This window comes from Oculina patagonica, chromosome 13 (genome assembly GCF_052425735.1).
Source record: "Oculina patagonica isolate OP01 chromosome 13, crgOcupat, whole genome shotgun sequence".
In the NCBI taxonomy this organism is placed as follows: Eukaryota; Metazoa; Cnidaria; class Anthozoa; order Scleractinia; family Oculinidae; genus Oculina; species Oculina patagonica.
This window is the reverse complement of record NC_135770.1, coordinates 35,335,351-35,348,671: the sequence shown is the minus strand read 5'-3', so window position 1 is coordinate 35,348,671 and position 13,321 is coordinate 35,335,351. Positions and strand designations below refer to the sequence as shown.

General features: G+C 37.8%; 2 protein-coding genes and 1 pseudogene across 3 annotated transcripts in view; 1 reads left to right on the top strand and 2 right to left on the bottom strand.

The window, feature by feature from the left end:
* LOC144635787 (uncharacterized) overlaps window positions 1–13,321 on the top strand; it is a 43,242-nt pseudogene that overhangs the window by 7,401 nt on the left and 22,520 nt on the right. The window contains exon 8 of the transcript XR_013567417.1: window positions 148–298. The product of XR_013567417.1 is annotated as an uncharacterized LOC144635787 (transcript). The remainder of the gene's footprint in view (window positions 1–147; window positions 299–13,321) is intronic.
* On the bottom strand, window positions 6,100–8,070 carry LOC144635843 (von Willebrand factor A domain-containing protein 1-like). Its single transcript, XM_078494962.1, has 2 exons — window positions 7,763–8,070; window positions 6,100–7,278 (listed from the first exon to the last, which is right to left on the bottom strand). The coding sequence occupies exons 1-2, from the start codon at window positions 7,869–7,871 to the stop codon at window positions 6,551–6,553; spliced, it is 837 nt and encodes a 278-aa protein (XP_078351088.1). The 5' UTR covers window positions 7,872–8,070; the 3' UTR covers window positions 6,100–6,550.
* Window positions 10,613–12,257, bottom strand: LOC144635841 (integrin alpha-1-like). The gene is made up of 2 exons (XM_078494960.1): window positions 12,032–12,257; window positions 10,613–11,508 (listed from the first exon to the last, which is right to left on the bottom strand). The coding sequence occupies exons 1-2, from the start codon at window positions 12,129–12,131 to the stop codon at window positions 10,745–10,747; spliced, it is 864 nt and encodes a 287-aa protein (XP_078351086.1). The 5' UTR covers window positions 12,132–12,257; the 3' UTR covers window positions 10,613–10,744.

Sequence of the window (13,321 nt, the reverse complement as noted above, 5' to 3'; positions counted from 1 at the left end):
AAAATATAGGTAAGGTTTGGAATGTCTTTATTCGCAGCCTTTCGGCCGTATGTATCTTATCTACAAGCCTAACCCTTTTCGTCTTTATCCGTTTTGTTTTTTTGCGTTTTCATTTCTTGAAAATATCCTCTCTCTTTCCTTTGTCAGACCCTTTGTTGAACCTTCGCTGATAAAACTGTGGAAGGTGCTCTTTTCCCATCTTGTTAATGTGGTTAAAAACAATGTGATGACTGCAGAACAAGTTGGAAATGTCTTTGGGTCTCTTCTCATCGCACAGTCTTCAAAGCATAGGAAAGAGGTAGGGAAATACTTTTGTTTTCTCAAATTTAAATTCAGCAGTAGGAAATATTTCCTTATCAGATAAAATTACAATCTGACTGAAGTATGTAACGGTGCCGAAGTTATCACGAAAAGTTTCTCATAATTCTCGCGTCATTCTTTTTTTTTAATGCAAAAGTTCCGCCTACAGCCCGTATCAAATTGCAACTTAATTCTTCATTCAAGTTTTTGCTGGCTATCCTATTTTGACGCTTTGAACAAGGTAACAAAATAAAAACGAAACAGCTTTTGCTAGGGAATCCACTTACTATACATGTATCTGTGGAAGTTTTCGCTTACCGCTTTAATTTGCGAAATTTTGATAGCTGTGTGTGAAGTCGATAATCTAGCAAGAAATAATCAAGCAATAAGATTAATCCAGAAAGGAATACGTCTCGCAAGTTGCAAAGACGAAGACTTCTTCCAGCAGATAGCAAGAATATGCCGATTACAACTAAGAAATAGGTAATGTCTCCTCATCTTTCACTTGCACGCATGTTCTTCATTCATTCAGACGCATTGTTTGTGCAAACGAAACACTCCGGCCAATACATATAACGTGTAATTATTTCAGCCTGAGTTGACGATTCATTGACGGGGCTGTAGCTAAGAAAAATGTCGTTCAGGTCAGAAATTTTAAAAATCCAGATGGTGATTTGAGTTTGTGTGTTTAAAATTGTCAAAGACCTTTGTATGCGGGGGTATCATTAAGTAATAAGCTATCCCTCAGTCAGTGACCATTGACCAAGAACATCAGAGAATTATTGCTCTTTTACCATAACTTGAGTGTTAGTATCAATTCAGTGACAGGTAAACTGAAAACCTAAAATCACGCGTAATTCGCAAAATCAGAGATGTAGCAGAACTAATCATCAACAACAATAGCAACAACACTAACATAGCCCCCGTCAACAACAACTGGTAAGAATAAGAGAGGACTAGTAGGTATGTTAATATAGCATTTCTGGCACTACTGTCTGGTGGCCTAAATTGATAAAAACAAGTGTTTTAGTTTAAAATTAATAGCCGCCATCTTGAAAACGTAACAAAAATATCTCTTTGAGATTCCGGAGACACCAGCAGTATCTCTCTCATGGGCAACTTATAGTTTTAATTTACTTTTCACTTTTCTGCAATAGCCGCTCTTCTTGCTGCTGCACATTTTTGCACTTGCCAAATAAAACATTCGATATGATAGTGAGAGAGTGAACCTGACAGAACTGAAGAACGATGGATTGACCTTATACGTTCTTTAATAAGCCGCAAAAAGGCGTTGTTTCAAACGTATTTATAGGTTCTTTAAAATTTATATGCACCGTAGGAAAAGGGTTTAGAGTTGTTTTCCTGTTGTGGTGAATATTCTAGTGTTTATACAGTGTATATGTCACTTGACACACACTACTTAGAAGTTTAGAGATGTGTCCAATTTTATCTTCATTAGTTCGTGGTCGGAAATACTTATAGTGTTTAATAAAACCGCAGGCAGCCAGATTTTTAACGATGAATTCCACCAAATCCTTGCTTAGAAGACTCACATCCTAACTGAATTTCCTTTTTTGCGTTAAGATTTCTGCTCATCTTTCTTATTTTCGGTTTCCTATTACTTATTTTTATAGATAAAAGCATTTCCGATCATTTTCACTTTGGCACGCGTTCACTGCTCAGATGATTGGGAAGTAGGGTAATTGAATAGGTCTGTGCACTTTTTGCGGCTTTTTGCAGGTACTGCAAATCAATCAGTGGTTAAAGATAAACAATGAATAGGTATTTAGTTAGGTATCGATAGGTACAGGCAAGTACATTTGTCAGAAAAGGTACGTTCCGTTGTTATTCGCGAAATGTCACTGTCAGAGTTATCGCTTCATAGGGTAACTAGAAAACTGGAATTTCAATCTTGTTTTATTTTCCACCACATCTGGAACCAGGAGTCTCACGAAAAATGTTCTCAGCCCATAACAGATAGCACCATAAATTTCACGATTTTTGTGTGGTCTCTCCCTTCCCAATTTATTTTAACCTGATTTGTTCTAGACCAAATAAGAAACATAAAGAAACAGCGTCGGTGCCACTGTCATTTATTGTTTTTTCCGTAGTTCTCTTTGCTCTAGAACCTCGTAATGCGCGTTCGTTGATTGATGACATGTTCGAGAAAGCTGATTTATTTTCCAATAATCACTTAACATGCAGAAAGTCTAAAGTGGGTAGTAAATATTTCTGTTGAATTCCATCACGGTTTGAAAACTCGAAGATAATACATCGATCCCCTGGCCAGGGCAATTCAGAGTGTGTGCCATATAAAGAAACTCAAAAAAGTGTGTCGCTAAGTTGAACCCCAAAATAGATCTCTCCTCTGCAAATCTTCAATTGATAAACTAATCCCGCTTTAGCCTTATCATGTACACTCGGTCTAATTAATCTTCATTCGTGACAATTTGCAGATGTAACCAATTTGCAGTTATTATTGGATTAAAAACGATAACTCTTGACCCTGCACATGATATATTTTTCCTAAATTGAATTCTGTTACCCGACAATATAATCCAAGATTAGTAATGGTATAGACACTTTACACCGCTCAGTGATCCATTCATGTATAGTGTGTTGTACTTGTTAAGACATGCCTCTAGCGCAAGTACTGTGTTGTAATAACATTAATACCTAATACCCCACCATAACCCCAGCATTTTGTCAAAATAAGCATGGAACGAAGGGGGTAGAGGGACTGTTCACATGATCACAATCACTGCCTTGATCATTTGCTAAACAGGAAAACGTTTCAGTTTTAAATCCTTTCGGGTCAGCCAAACGGTAAAGATGACCATATGCGGAACTCGGCTGTTCACCTGCCTCATATATATCTCGAACCTTCTCAAAGTTTAGTCGGGGCGCGCAACATAGTTAAAAGAACTTCCGGCTCGAGCCGATTGAAAATTAGACCACTAGAGTTCTCATACCCTTCAGTAAACTTGCAGTGAAACATTTTAGAGTGAACGCAACGTAAAATGACCTACATTTTCTACAGAACCAAAAGAGGATGCATACTTCATTACCCCCCTTCCCGGGGGGTGGGGGGGGGGGGACTTAATCCTCTCTTGACAGAACTAATTCAATCATCAATAGCTTTAATTAACTAAGGTCTTACAGGATCCGGTGTATAAAAGGGTCACCCATTATCATTTAATAGAATGACGGATTGACTATCCGCACCAAAATAGTGTTAACTGTTATTTGCAGCACGACAATTGTAGTTTTACATTGCCCAGAATACGTAATGAAGACTAGCTGTTTCAAAATGCATGGGGTGAATATTGTTGCACAAAATGTCACTTCGCACGTACTTAGTACTTGTTGTTTTTACACTTCTGAAATGCGCTCAATTTTATTTCCATTAGCTCAGTGCCGGAAATAGTTCTAGTTTCTCGGAAAACCGCATCCAACTTAAAACCAACATTGCCATCACCTGACAGTATTCGAAGCAGTTAAAAGTTCCATACCACCTTGTTTCCAAAACTAAAAAAGTAGACATTTAAACAACATTTCAGGATTTAAAAACTAAGGACGTTCAGATTAATCCCAAATAGATCTTCTTATATAAAAAAAAAATGTGCAGCGTCATCAATCATTTTCACCCTGAATTCATAGTTCGCATTCCCATAAAGTCAAATGTTGCTGCAGGCATCCACGCTGGCTGATTTGAAAACAGTAAAATGAGAACCTAAAGAGATGTGGTTTTCGGCAGCCTTTTACTATACTGATCAATCAACAAATTAATGCGAAGGTAAATTGATTTTTAAAGAGGGCACATTCTTGTTTTGTGTGAAAAACGTTGTTTTATTACTTGTTCATGATGAGCAGCTAAAAACAATGCTCTAATCAAAACGGGGATCTTTATTTTTTTTCTTGTTCAAGAGCACAGTGATGCAATTTTTTTTTAAGGACGGAACCAGCAATATCACAAGAAATATATTTTTGTTTTCTCTTCTTCCTGTTTCATGGAAGCTATATTATATGACTCCAAGTGTGTTGAACATTCTAGTGTTAAATGTCACTTTGCACATACTTAGATGTCGCTGTTGTGCATTTGAGAGATGTATTCAGTTTTGTTTTTGATCGTCGCAGCGCCGGAAATAATTACAGTTGTTATAAAACCACAACAAGCCCCTAACGATGGCTTCCATCGAATCCTATTAAATTAAAATGTGTGTGGTGTTGTGTAGAAAGTCCACGAAACATTTCTGATCGCCAGCATTTCACATGGTTTTTGTTAGTAAAAAAGCCTTGAAAATCAAAATGTAAAGTGAAAAATCTATTGTACCATAGTATGGCTTATAAATCTTCTCCTTTTATTTTGTAAAGTGTTGATTATCAATAAAAAAAGGTTGTTGTTTGTGTTCACATTCCAATCATATCGCTGGCAGTCGTCCATGCAATCTACAGCATTATTTTGAGTAACACAGAAGAGGTATAAAATTTTAATGACAGCCAGAATGAGCGTGTTTGTTGACAAACATGTACATGTACTTCAAATCAATCAGTGCATAACGATAAACGTCGAATTGGCAGTTATGCGCAAAGTAAATCGATTTTTAAAAGGCACGTTTCTTTGTTATGTCTAAAGAACTTGAACATATTGAACACGACGCCAGAGTCGAACACCTATAAAGACCACCAGGAAACTTTAATTCTAATTTCCGGAAACAAATTTACTACTTTGCATGTTTTTTATTTTTTGCGGATCATTCAAGAGTGTTTTGTTTTCTGGTATCATTTTTCGTTACAAATTTAATCCGAAACGTTTCCTGTTTTAGTTTTATTTTTTTTTGTTTGGCAAGTTCTTTCTGGCTGTAGAGTGTGCCAGATCATGATAAACGAACTTTGAGCATGCCCGCCCAACGTTTTTTTTTTTTTAAATAAACGAATTTTACACAAAAATTTAACTTAATAAGCTTTTATTTCTCATTGACTTGGTAAATATTTAAGAGCAGTTGAGAAGCTGAGAAGTGAACAGTACAAAAAAAAATGAAGATTAACGCATTGTTTACCTGAAAAAAAAAAAACGCTGCGAGATTCGTCTGTAATAGATAAAGTTATCATTGAGGGGTCTTTACGCCCTATAAGCCGATCCAAGTACCTTTTAAAACTGATATCGAAGCAAGTTGAGATGTGCATGTCACGAGACTAAAGGATGTGGAAAATTGTTTGAACAGAACTTATAACAAGATTATCGCATAGTTCTAACTGCTATATTTGATTTTCATTGCTGCTGGTATCTTCGTCGACTGAGTAATGTGCAGATGCAACCAATTAACCGTTATTAAACTGATTTAAAACGATAATTCTTGACCCGGAATACTTATATTTTTCAATTAACTCCATATGAAACACGAAACAGTTATTTTGCCCCCTGTTTTTTTGTTATGACATGCGCATGGTCTTTTGTTATGTGCCATAGCCGAGTCATAGGATTGCAAATGAGCATCTGTGATTTTTTCAGAAGTTTTTCTCATTAGGATTCACTCCGTAACAAATTCCGGCGATGGTTCTGAATGGAACTTATTACTGCCCATGAATTATGACTTTAATTGGATGTCATCAAGGTGCAAGGCGCATACAAGGTTTACAAGGCATTGTAAATAAGGTTTTCTCTTGTTTCTCGATGATAACACCTTTAATTCGAAGTTTCAAGCAGTTACACATCCAAAAGTGAAGGTCATAACAGTACAATTATGAAGTAAAGGTTTAATTATGTGTTTACCCCAAATATTTTCTTTACATCGAGGCACCTATTCTTAATCTCATTTTTATCGTTTCTTAAGCCATTTATAGCTAAGGATCAGAGACTTCGATAAAAGATTCATGTGTTTTGCGTAAACTCAGCAACTGTTAAGGTTACTATTCTCAAAGTTCAATGTTAACACTTGTCCTTGTTAAAACATTTAAAACCATCTCTGTCTATTGCTGTACAAAATTGTGTCGCAAACTCGTTCTTGATAGTAACAAGACATGTTGATGTCCCCTAGTGATCTGGTTTTTGATGACTAACTATATTACCTATCCTTATAATAAGTACGACGCCCGATAGTTCAGATACTCTAGGTCATCCTGTATCTTTTGTACAGCAAGTTCAACTTCTTATAACTTGCTAGTATTAAAGCAATGTTTTTCAGTCGGTCACAGCCGTAGCCTTAATCTTGAACGCTGTCGGCGGTCCCGTCGCTAGGCCGCAGACTCACTAAGGGCGTAACATGCCATTCAGCCACGAGCGGCGAATGTATTCCTTCATGATGTGCCATGGTGGAATCATCCTGACAACACGCAGGAGACCTTTCACATCAGCCACGCGGTAAAGATGGGCATCTGTGGAGCTCGCGAGCCCAACGATCTCTGAGATGCCCTTGAGGTACTTTCCAATTGCAATAACGAAGATTTGTGTGCCCGTTAGCTTGATCTTAAACGCTTCAAACAAAGTCTTGTGTTTGTGTACATTGGATTGTCCATCTGTGACAATAAGAACACGCTTTCTGTAACCGGGTCGAGCGCCACATTCACGTTTTAAAATCAGCTCCTTTCGGCACATTTCGAGCGCTTCCTGGGTGTTCGTCTTGCCTGCTTCGAAGGGTATCTCTTGCAGCTTTGCTACGGTGTCTCCTCTGTCTGTAAAGTTAAAACGGACAGAAGCATTATACGAGAAGGTGACGGCTGCATATCGTCTGTCTTGTTGAGCTTTTCCAGTCAGAAGCTGCAGGGCTTTGAGTGTTCGTTGGAAGTCTTTAGGTAGTATGGACGCTGAAGAGTCGATGATGAATATAGCATCAAACTGCGCGTATGGTCTGGGCATGGAACTCTCTACAGACCTGCGTTGTCTTCTTTTCATGTATCGCATGACTCGGCTATCAATGCCCAAGAAATACCTCATCAGCTTGTCGGCAGTTTCATGCGCGGGCGGTACCCTCTGGTATCCTGTAATGAAAAGAGAATTCAACTTAGTTAGTTACACCTTGTTTATAAACAAAACCTCGCTTAAAAGTATTTTGAATTGTTTTCCTGAACGTTAAACTATGGCAATTTAATCATCTGGACTTTGCTGTTTCAGAAAATGAGCTCAGAAGGTTAATGACTTTTGCAGTTTTACAGTTTCATGTAAAAATGTAAGTCGGGACAGAAAATGAACTACAGCAAAGTCTAGCTGAGTTGTTTACAGCATCAACACAACTTTGTTTACCCACATAATTGATGTAGGCGATTAAATGCTAATTGCTTTTGTTTAAACGATTTCTTGTGGAATATTTTATTTCTCCTTCGCTAGTTTCTTATGTCTTACCCCCTTTACCCCGCGTTTGCTAGAATCGTGAAATGGAGAGTACTGTTACAATCGGTCTTGCTGCTGTTAAACATGCATTGCACACAAACATAAAAACTTTTCAAAGTTGTTATTTCTACTTACGCGCCCAGGGATCTAATCCTATCCTCTTGGTACGCTCCCAGATATAGGCAGAAGAACGCTTCTCTGCGAAATGCACCGACAGTATCACGGTCAACAACAACTTCCACATTTTGAAAGTGCTTGTTTGGTGTGATGCTCAAGTGATGGGCAGTACGCTCAACTGGCAGAGTATCTGAAGGACCTTAACCTTTGAAGGCCAGCCTACTCCCTTTCGCGATTGATTAACGCTTAGCCTTTTATCTTTTTGTCGACACTTCTGGAAGCACTTAGTGTCAACTTGTTTAAGCAGCAGGTGGGGGTAGCGAAGGCTCGAGGTTGTAGGCGTGGTGTGAGGTGACGTAAATCGTAAAAAGAACCATCTGTTTGTGTTTTTAAAATCTAAGAGTTTGCATGAGTAAGTGCATGTGCTGAAAAGCTATAAAATGAGTAAACTTAGTATTATGTGCAGCTACTTGACAATACCATTTCCCGCATAATTTTTCCTTGTGTAACAATAAACTTTTCTTTGGATTGAAAAACAACTTTCTCTGGTCAGTGAGCTTTTTTTTCTTTGGTGGCATGCTTTCGATGTGGTTGCATCTTTGTCTTCCTTGCTGCTAAAAATCTGCATTCAACCGAGTTGCTGATCGGTCATGCAGGGAGGTCCGGAGACAGTGGGGTTAATCGACATTGGATTCCCTTTTAGCTTAATCTTTTTTACTGTATTAGCATGGTATTTTACTGTGTTTATTTATGTTTATTTGTGTTTCTTTTATCAACATCACGGTCTACATTGTCTTCGTTTTCAAAAGGAAGCAGTTTTCGGGATTCTAGAAACCTCCAAATTTTCTTTCATTATACTTTCTGGTTAGTTACTTGGAGCGGCATGGTATTATGCTGTGTTTATTTATGTTTATTTGTGTTTCTTTTATCCGCATTCGCTCTCTACATTGTCTTCGTTTTCAAAGGCAACTGAGCAGGTATTTTGGATTCTAGAAAGCTCCAATTTTCTCTTTTGTTAAATTTTCCGGTCAGTTACATGGAGCACTAATTAGTTTATTGTGACTGCTCAGTGACTGAAAATCGTCTTTTCCAGTAGGCACAGTCATACTGTGTAAACACGTTCTAGAACTTGACCCTGTTCTATCGACCCTCTTGCCAAACACGTATGCTTAGGAATGTTCCACTCGCTTCGTTTTCATGGTACTTTTGGAAACGATACTATTTAACCCATTTTCAGCCTTTCATCTGGGTGTCATGCTATTTGTCATGCCCTCAATTTATATAATTTACCGCCGACAGTGTGCAAATAGAAAAATAATTTTCACGCTGCGTCGCCGACGTAAATAACAGTTGTAGCCTTGTAGGAAGCGTTGTCGATTGTATTACTATTTCAGATTTGTATCTTAACTACGGAACAAACATCATTTTGGCGGATTAGACAACAAGATCGTCTTTAAATAGCAGCGATCACGTTCTAATCTTATTATCAGCCACTTTTATTTTTATGATTTTATTTGTAATCGACTAGGCCAGCTTCAAGTGATAAGGTTGTGATCAGATCGCGTGGGATTTTGACACTTGAGTGTTTATTACTTGAGTCGCATGCTATATTCTTATCCTGTTAGTGGGCGGCTGATGATAACACAGTAAATAGTCGGATTAAATCAGTTTAGTGTGTCGATACTGATACGGGTACATACAGCGGTTCCAATTCCGTTCTTCGCCTCAGAACGTACGATACAGGCGATACAGCTCGCAAAGGCAACCGCCAGAGATATTAGGTGTCTTTGATCCGCTTTAAAACCGGGCGTAATAATCTTTGGCTGCAGGCAGATGTTTTTGAATGATTTGATGGTGTGTTATTTTTGGACAATCGCTTCTACTTTGCTGTGATCTGAATGAGTGTTTTAAAAGGGGTTTATTTGTTTTTATAAAAGCAAATGGTGGTTGCAGCGGGTTCATATAATTGAACAGTAAGTGTGAGTGAAGTATTCTGACACGTGGTAAATGGTTTTATAAATAGGGTGCCAAAGAAAATACTCGATTTTAAAAAGGACGACCTGTTGAATGCTTTGCAGGGGTAATTAAATGCTATGAAAAACAGGCGTACTGTTTTCAAAAGCAACTTAATATGCTTTTAGTCAGTCACGATGACACATTGGAAAGAAAGTGCGAGAAGTGCTATACATGTGTAATACCATTTACCTCTTAAAAAAAAGATTTCCATTAAAAAAGTAAACTACAACGACTCATGTCCCGATTTGCCTTGCCCGATGTGTCGAGGTAGACATCCGGACACATTACATTCAAAGGAAACGACTCGGAAAATTAAAATCTTCGGACGTTTTTGACCTATACCAGCTTAGAAAATCAAAGCTAAAGTTATATGCCTAAAAATAGTGCGAACCTTTACTCGATTTGTTGTTTTCTTTATGGCTTGTTTATGAATTTAATAACACAGGAAAACACAGAATAACACAAGTACAGTATTTCCCATTTAGTTTACAACTATACGTTTTAATAAGGTTAACAAAGTCTATATCGGTTGGCTATATCATTCTGACACTGTCATATAGCAAACTTTGCTTATTGAAAGGGATTAAACATCTTGCCACTAGCGGGTTTTGTTCTCGGTAAACCCGAGATTATTAATAACTTTTTGATACGCCATGCTAGCCAACAAGTCAAAGTCCTGTAAGTTTGGATTTTAAGCTTCGTTAATTTACATTATTACGCGCTGATCCCCCCCCCCCCCCCCCCCCCCCCCATCCTGGGGAAAAACATCGATAGGTACATAAAACAGCTGACAGGGCAAATAACTACAAGTAGCCAATTAGAATGCTATGTTTTTGTTTACTGAGTGTGTGGTGGCCGGACACTTTACAAATATAATACAAATGTTACTATTACAAATTCATCCACCACCGCACTACACTTGCATCTCATAAGCTGAGAAGGCTTAAAATGTTCCAAACCAGCCTTGACATTGATTTAAATCAGCTACAGTCTCTTCTTATGATGGTGGTGTCTGTGCTTCCTCTGCCAGTTAAACGGTTGTGGCTTCTTACCAAGCTGTCCAGCCAGCCATGTGCGTTGCATGTAACTCTTGATCATTCTCCAGGGAGGTATTAGTTTCACGATGCGTAGCAGCCCATCTGTGTCTCTCACGCGGTATAGGTGACCATCCGTGGAACTTGCCAGGCTTACGATCTCATTGATCCCTTCAATATACTCACCGATTGCAATGACGAAGACTTGTGCACCCGTGTTCTTCAACTGCAAAGCTCGATATAATGTCTTTGTTGAGTGAATGTTAGACTGTCCGTCTGTGAGGATCAAAACACGCTTGGGTATGCCATGACGAGCTCCGTTACGAGGATTAAGAATAAGTTTGGTGCATTTATCTAGTGCGTCTTGGGTGTTAGTGTTGCCTCTTTCAAAGGGAATTTCTGTGTAGTTCAGCTTCTTAATGGCTTCCTTGATTTTAGTGAAATTAAAACGAAGCGTTGCCTTGTCAGAGTAAGAGATGACAGCGAGCCTTGTGTCAGGATTGACCTTTTCCATCAGCAATCGAAGCGCTCTGAGCGATTTACGGTGCCCCTTTTGAGTGACTGACTTTGAAGCATCAATAACGACGACGGCATCGTAATTGAGTGAAGCCGCATTGACACCTCTTCCTTGTAGAATCGCTTCGGGGTCAAACCCGAGGAAGTGCTTTGCAATTTTTAGGCTTGTTTCATTTTCTGGTGGAACTCTCTGAAAACCTATCGCAAAACAGCAGAGACATAATTATTTTAGCTATTTATTTAAATGTTTAACAAAATATGTACGCGTTTTGCACTTGGTTGAAAATTAAGAGTGATCAAAATATATGTTCCTCTTCCTCAATACACTGGCAAACAGACAGAATAAGAAAATAAACTTGGAGACATTGTCTTGATGTATTACTGAATTCTCCGAACTAACATTAAAAGGAATGTATGAAATCAGTAAGGAGAATAAATATTTTGACCAGCCCACTAAAACGGTTAAGCTGGCTGCATTTGTGTGCATGCATGCATGACACAGCTAACTTCATGACCAACAGAAGATCTATTTGCTGATCTCGTGGCTTTAACTAAATGCGCACTTCTAAACATGAGATGTTTTAATTACTGACTGCACATTTGATAATATGTATTTTTTGGCCTAACAGTATGGTGCAGGAAAAGGAGATTTGTTTTTTTATCGATAATTAACCTGTGTACAAACAAGGCGCAAATTCTACTACATACCGATGGTACTTACTTTCTTGTTCCCCCACTTTCATTGTTCGTTCCCATATGTAAGCACATGCCCCTTGAACAAGAACCAGTAAAATAGCAAGAGCAATCTCAATCTTCGCCATTGTAAGATGTTTAGTCGTCAAGTTAATGCTCCTCTACTGTCAGTGAAGTAGTGTTAAATATGGCAAAGCCTTAGCCCAAAGAATGTAATTTAAAGGCTCAGGAGTACGAGTGGAAACATTATAAGAATGTCGCCTCTTTTATTATTTTATTATTCCCCTGAACATTCTGGATCATGAAAAACCTTGTGTTTTATTCGCGTCAAAATCGAAATTACCAAAAAAGGTATAGTGATCAGGCTAATAAACCGTTTCAGCATAGTAAATAACTAGTTTCTTGACAGCCTCTGCCAGAAGAATGAATGGGCAAAGATGAGATAACGGTATTAACAAATCAACAATTAAACTTACACATTTTTGGATCATTCTAGAACAAGTGTAGCTATTTTTATGTCCGGATTAGTGACATTTAAAGATTTATCATCGTCCGTAGATCTTTACCTTTTTAATTAAGGCATTTCACTAGATAGTTGCTTCCTTTAAACTTGTGTCTTAGTTTTTATTTCAAGTATCAGCACTTCGTTCGCTTGTACGTGCTTAAACGTTTTCATACGGTGATTATTTAGCTTTTATTTTGTGAATTGATTGTGTATTATTGTATTGTCCTTTGTGTTCGACTGCTGGGATGTTAAATAAATAGCCCAGCAGTCGAACGCAATGGACCATACAAGAATGCACAATTTATTCACAAAGGAAGAACTGCTTTTATTTTATACGCATAAAATTATATAGTGACTTGTTGAAAGAGACTGGTTCTTTAACCCTTTCGGTGCCGAATTTCTCAAAAAACCGCGTTTTTTAACCGTTTAACTGAATTTTTGGTGCTACGATCCTAAATTTCCCCGAACTTTGCTCAAAATTCACTTTGTCACACTGCAGTAAAAATGTACAATATGTTACTTTGGCTCATGCGCATAAGCCAAAATTTGGACTTGCTAAATTTGAAGAACACCGCTCTTACATTTCTAGAAATACTCTTGATTCAGTGTTTTACTTTTTTGTGGAACACTTGACGTCATCACTTTCATCACTTGCTTAAAACAAAATATTTTTAAAACGAAAAAAGATATTTAAAAAGAAAACGTCATTTTTCTTTGTTTTGAAAAGCCTATATAATAAGCAGCAATTATTTTTGACTTCATATGCACTTTAAATCATTCATTTTTTCAATGTGAAGAAAATATTCACGGGGT